This window comes from Tupaia chinensis, unplaced genomic scaffold (genome assembly GCF_000334495.1).
Source record: "Tupaia chinensis unplaced genomic scaffold, TupChi_1.0 Scaffold000258_1, whole genome shotgun sequence".
NCBI lineage: Eukaryota > Metazoa > Chordata > Mammalia > Scandentia > Tupaiidae > Tupaia > Tupaia belangeri.
This window is the reverse complement of record NW_006159738.1, coordinates 3,054,556-3,060,745: the sequence shown is the minus strand read 5'-3', so window position 1 is coordinate 3,060,745 and position 6,190 is coordinate 3,054,556. Positions and strand designations below refer to the sequence as shown.

The following is a 6,190-nucleotide window of genomic DNA, read 5'->3' as shown; positions in this document are numbered from 1 at the left end:
CCTACGATTCCCGAGGGGGGGGGGGGGGGGTGTGTGCTTTCTCACTACCTCCCTCCCTCTCCCGCTCCCTCTCTGCAAGTGCATTCACCCTCTAGCAAATTGAATGAAAAAGGAGTGAGAGGGAACACAGTGTGCTGAGACCATGAAAGAGGGGACTCACCCAGCCTGAGGACGCAGTCATGGCTGGGGCCTCAGGGACTTCCCACGCAGGTGGGCATGTGGTTCAGGAAACAGAAGGCAGCCAGAGACGGGAGAGAATCAGGATGCAGCGGCGTCAGTGGGTGGAACGCAGGCGGGAGCAGAGTCATGGGATCCTACGTGGGAAAGTGACCTCGAGAGAGAAGCAGTGGTGCAATGGGGACCACAAGGGTTCTCACAGGGAAGACGGAGCTCTGGGGACGTCTGGGTCAGTGTCTCTACTGGCATAAATTCTTAGGGTACAGCCCAATCTTGCTTAGACCACAAGGGGATTTCAATCAGTTTGTGTAACTGGAACTCAGTGTGGGGGGCCAGAGGCTGGCAGTGGACAGATCGGTAGAGAAGTGAAAATACCCACGGGCAGCGATGGAGGAGAGGGAGTCTCTTAAAGAAGAATCAGCCAGTGCCGTGGAGGGGCTGCTGCAGGCCAGGACCTGGGGGCCGGGGGTGCCTCTCTGAGTCAGTCCTTCCATGGCTGCTAAGGCCCATGGCATTTTTGTGATCAGCCTCTCTTTACCCTTTTCTGGAACTTTTCTGTTTCTGGCATGACACACTCTTGACTTAAAACCAGAATTGTTTCTGCTCTGCTGGGTTCCATAAATATTTTCATCCCAAATTGCTAAAAGTTGCTTCTCTACTAGTCGCAAGGTTTCAGAAAGAAACTTTTCTTCTCCTTTAAAATATAATTTTTTTTTCAAAGCACCCCGGGGCTTCCACCATGCTGAGAAATAGCAGGGTGGCTCTATCTGCTGGGTGAGGTGTTTGGGGGGCAGCCATGGCCAGTAGCTGCCCGGGGGCTTCAGTGCTCTTGGGAACCAACAGGCCTGCAGCCCTGCGTGGGAGATGGGTCCAAGGGCCCTCAGCCGACGCAGTGGGAAGGGCTCCTGGTTGGGCTTCTGTCCTGGGTCTGTCACACAAGACCCCGCCTTTGTGGAGCGTGGATGCTCGCCCGAGAGAGAAATAAGGAATGGTGGCTGCACAGGACGGCCTCTGGTGGAAACTGCGGTCAGAGCTCTTGAAGGAAATGGAAAGAATGTGAGAAGTTATAAAACTGGGGAGAGGGGATCTGATTTCGGCCTTAGGATTCAGGGAGGGCCTCTCTGAGGAAGTAACATTTCTGCCAAGGCTTCAAGATTGAGTAAGAGTGAGCCAGGCTCCGAGTGGGGAGGGGGACATTCTAGGTTGAGGGGCCATCTCACGTGACAGCTTGGTTAGGGGAGTGTGGTGCACTGGAGGGACGGAAGGGCAGCCAGTGTGGCTGGAATGACTGAGCAGTATGGCCACGTACATCGATAAAGGGTCTCTGCTCCGCGGATCAGGAAGGTGCTGGTGCAGGGTAAAGCAGGAGGCGGGCTCACGGTCTGGAGTGAGGGTTTGCGAGAGCCCCTCAGGTTGCTGCAGAGTGCTGTGGAAGGACCCCATAGAGGCGGATAAAGGTTTGGACTGTGGCGGAGGAGGAAGTCACGCGTGGGGGTGAGGAGAGGGACAGACAGGCCTGGGCTCGTGGCTGGGACAGGATGGGAAGGCAGTAGGAGAATGCCGGCGCTCTGGGAGCTCATGCAGTTGTCAGAAGCTCCCCTTGGGCCTCCGGATGTGCGGAAATCTCAGAACCAGGGCTCCCGAGGTACCTGGCCCATTTGGGAGCCTGGACAGACAGAGATGGCAGCCTGGATCCTGCAGGACCGGCTTCCTGGTGTCGCATGTAGGCTCCCCACCTCTGCTTCACACTCACCCACAGCCTCATCAATGTCTCTGCAATCTGCAATGTCTTCCCTAGGCACCGACCTAGAAAATGTTCGGGCTCAAGGGAGGCTTATGAGAGATTAGGTGGCAAGGTTTGACCAAATTTGGAGCCAAGAGAAGTTTTTTTTCCTTAGATTTTGCTATAAGAGCACGTGCACCCAGAAACGGAAAGTGAGAAATCCCCCCCAGGTGGGATAGCCATACCACAATCCCTTCTACTCCATTCTCCTCGCTGGCCTTTGGGCACACGTGCACATGCATCTGGCATGAGTTTTAAACCACCGGGTCTGGACTCAAACCGTGGTCGACCATGTGGGAGTCCAATGATATAACCATTACGCCATCTGCTGGGCCCAAAAGATTTAAGTTTATTTATTTAATGGGGGACACCCCAACAGGGTCATCACTCCAGTCCTTCCTCCCCCGACTCCACCAGCATGCACAGGGAAACCTCAGGACACAGAGCCCGGACCTCCCCACATGGTCTTAGCAGGGCACTGAGGCATGTTACCACAGTGCCGCCATGGGCAGCGTGCAAGATAGTTTTCGGATAGAGTTCAAACATTTTGTGACTCCCCCATTTCACTCCCACTGATTGTATTGCTTATCCTCACACTCATACCCATACATACTCATTATTTACCTTTGTAAAAACATTGATATCGGGGCTGGCAGGTGGCTGGGGCGCCAGACTCCCACTTGGCCGAACACAGTTTGAGTCCCGGATCCAGTGACTTGCTTTCTCATTTACCCTATCTTTCTCTGTATATATCTCTCTGGTCAAATTTTTAAATAATAATAAATTTTAAATTTTAAAAATAGTTAAAATGTTGCTATCTGGTAAGATAGGTTGAGCACAGCAGGGGTTGGAATGGATATTTGTTTTTGCTTTGAAGTCATCTTCTCTTTTTTTTTTCCAATTTGCCCCAAGGCATGTGTGCTCATTGGAGAGAGACACAGAGAAAGAGAGAGAGCATACCCCCCCAGGAGGGGGGATGGCCCACTGCAGCCCTCTCTTCTTCATCTCTCCCCCTTTCAGGATCTTGGGCATACATGCACACACACCCTGGATATTTTTCAAGCTTCCAGGTCCAGGATTTGAACAGCCATGTGGGATCCAGCCACCTTCACCACCACATCATCGGCTGGCTCCAAGTCCTCTCCCTTTGAACAGGTGTCTGTGCATTTCACGTACTTTTAGATGAGCTTGGGGGAAAGGCATCGACCACCGGCCTGTCCAGGACTGCCCCCTGGCGTGGAGGGCGGAGGGCGGTGCCTTCTCTGAAACTCTGGGTGCTTTTACTACCTGCTCCCCCACCTGCCCACCTCGTTTTCAGGTTGTGTTGTCTATGAACCGCCGAGTGGCTCTTTGGCGTCTACGTGTGGGTCCTGGTGGGCATTCTGTGACTGGGCTGCAGTACTAAGTCCGTTGGTTCCTGCCAGCCAACCACAGAGAAAGGCCTGGTGGGGTCTGGGGTTTCCTGTTGCCTCCCCGACTCTGAGACTTTGGATTCCAAAAATAAAAGCACAAGAAGCCACCGTGACTTCACGGTCCCTGCTCGCACGGTACCCTAGCCTGGGACTGCCTTCCCCGCCAGGCCAGCCCAGCCCGGGCCTTCCGGGCCGTCTCCTGTCAGAGCAGTGTGGGGTCCGAGTGGCCCAGAGGGCTCCGTGGGCCACCTGCCTGAGGCTCTTGCTCTGTCCCGGCCCTTCAGGCGGTCACCCGCAGGGCCAAGAGGGCTCCTGCCGAGAGGATGAGCAAGTTCTTGAGGCACTTCACTGTTGTCGGGGATGACTACCACACCTGGGACATCAACTACAAGAAGTGGGAGAATGAGGAGGACGAGGAGGAGGAGCCACCCGTGCCAGCCCCGGGCGAGGAGGGCAGCGCTGTGTCAGAACCCACCTCCGACTCCACGCCCAGGCCGTCCCCCGACTTCAGGAGCACATTGAGGAAGCTCTTCAGCTCCCACAGGTTTCAGGTAGGTGGGGCTGGGGGCCGAGGTGCCGGGGTGAAGGTGAGGGGGAAGAGCCCTCAGGGAAAGTCACGAGGGCAGACCCTGGCTGCCACAGGCTGGAGGGAGGGGGCACGGGGAGCAGCCGCGTAGTGAAGGTGTTCCGGGGCCAGAGGGCGACGTCTGTGCAGCCCCCAGATGTACTCAATCCCAGTGAACTTTATGCCGACTTAGGATGGTCCAAACGGTCACTTTCATGATAGGAGAATTTTACCGTACACAGACACACGCCAAGTAAATCCGGGGTGAATGGCGGGGCGGAGAAAGCGCCCACCCATTCACTCAGCGAACACCAGACACCTGCTGTCGAGCCAGCCCACTGGGCCCCGCAGAGGGTAAGGGCCTCCGTCTCTTCTGGAGGGATGCCCCAAACATCTGTCCGCTTTAACCCACTGCCGCCTCCAGGCGTGGTCACGGGGAGGACAGGGGAGGGAGGCGCCAGCTTCCAAGATGAGCAGAGGGATCCGAACTTCCTGAGGGTTCAGCATCCCCATTTAGGACACTGCTTTAAGTTTGTTTCTTCCATGAGCTCGAGGGACAGACGGCGCCCCTGAAGGTCTTCACTGTGCTCCACCTCCAGCTTCAGCTGGTCCGAGGTCACAGGCAGGCGTGCGCCCACGTGTCAGTCCCCAGATGCGAACCCGGAGCCTTCCCACAGGGTCTCCATGCAGACCACCATGCTCCACCGTGGCGCCACCATCCAGCCCTCTCAGAAGCCATTTCCGGTTTTCAAGGACAGATGCAGGTTGTGTCTGGGCGGCCACGTCTGAACCCCAGCCCCATGGTGCAAGCAGGTGGCTAAAAGCACATTCCGAGACCCAGGGACAGGAGGGAAGTGCACTCCAGGTTAGCCCCGTTCCCAAAGGAGAGTATTTTGGGGACACTGCTAAAGGCGTCCTCCTAAACCAAAATAAACCAGTTTCTTTCGAGAGCCAGTGTGCCTCTGGAAGCAGAGAGAGGCAGCCCTTGCCTCTGCTGTCGCTGGCTTTATTCCAGGAAAAAAAAGGAAAAAAGCCCAAACTTTATTTTGGCCTTTTGTTTGTCACTCGTGTGGCCTAAAGAAACAAAGCCAGCCGACAGCCAGCTCTCCTTGTGGCTCAGCTTGCTTCTCTAGGGCTGTGACAGGAAGGGAAACATGGCATTAAGTCGTTGGGGTTGAAATCCCAAACCCTCAATTTTAGGAGCAGGATGGAGCCAGCTTCCTCCCAGCTGCAGGGGGAGCCCTGGACCGCCCCCTCAGAATGTCCCCCTCGTGACAGGCCCACTGGGCCTGCCAGGGGATCAAGGCTGGCACCCGGACCTGGGACTCCCCAGAGACACTCCTTATAGGGGAAAGATGACTCGGTAAAATGTGACTGTCACTTGTTGAGCCCCTGTCGTGTAGCCCACGATGAGGGGGTGGGAGGACTGGGGATTAAGGAGGTGACATGTCACCTGAAGCTGAAAGGCTGGGCAGGAGCCCTGGGGAGGTAGAGGGAGTTTCCTAGGCACAGGGGCCCTGGGTGGGCAGGAGCCTGCATGTCAGGAATTGGAAAGGGAGCATCTCACGGTGCAGGGCAGGCAGGGAGGTCACGTGGCAGCAGAGGAGATGACGGGAAGTCCTCTGTGGGCAGGGGTCCCAGTAAATGGGTGGGATGATGATCAGGCCAGGTCCCCAGCCCAGAGACTCAGGGCGAGGGCTGGACACTGGATTGGAGTGGGGGACATGGATCAGGGTTTTGATCTCTGCAGGCAGAGTCAGTGTATAGGAAAGTCCTGAAACCCTTTTCTCCCATGGTTGGAGATGACCCAGGTGACACGGAGTGAACCGCTGTCACTTCCCAAGTAGGGCGTCTCCGGCCTTATGGAAACCGCGGCCAGGCAGTACAGTCAGGCCGAGGAAGGCCGCTCTGAGGTCACACACCACTTTCATCTCTGCGCGCCGTGGGCCAGCCCTGTGCTGGGTGCTCTTCTCACGTCTCTCACTCTGCGGTAGAAAATGTGGCCAACCCCACTTTCCTCAGGAGGACCTGAGGCCGCTGTTAACACCGAGGCTCAGCAGCAGCAGGGGACATGCTGGTTCTGGACCGAGGGGGCGCTGGGGATCTGGGAGCCGAGCCCAGGACTGTCCACATCCTGCCCTGCTCTGTGGCTAGGCGCTGTCGCCTTGACCTTGGCCATGGCGCGGATTTGGAATTGACCGGCTTCTCAGAATTCACGGCACTTTTCCTAGCGGTGTGGCTCCCCTCCGAACC

At 56.4% G+C, this 6,190-nt stretch overlaps 1 protein-coding gene across 6 annotated transcripts in view; it reads left to right on the top strand.

Moving 5' to 3' along the window:
• Nucleotides 1-6,190, top strand: part of HVCN1 (hydrogen voltage gated channel 1) — a 32,477-nt gene that overhangs the window by 18,399 nt on the left and 7,888 nt on the right. For 4 of the 6 annotated variants that reach the window (XM_027772209.1, XM_027772211.1, XM_006149326.3 and 1 more), the window contains one exon: nt 3,657-3,923. In XM_027772209.1, coding sequence (XP_027628010.1) covers nt 3,657-3,923 — 267 coding nt within the window. Of the gene's footprint in view, nt 1-2,980; nt 3,116-3,656; nt 3,924-6,190 lie in introns of all 6 variants that reach the window. The other 2 variants (XM_027772210.1, XM_027772208.1) reach the window with 1 other exon arrangement.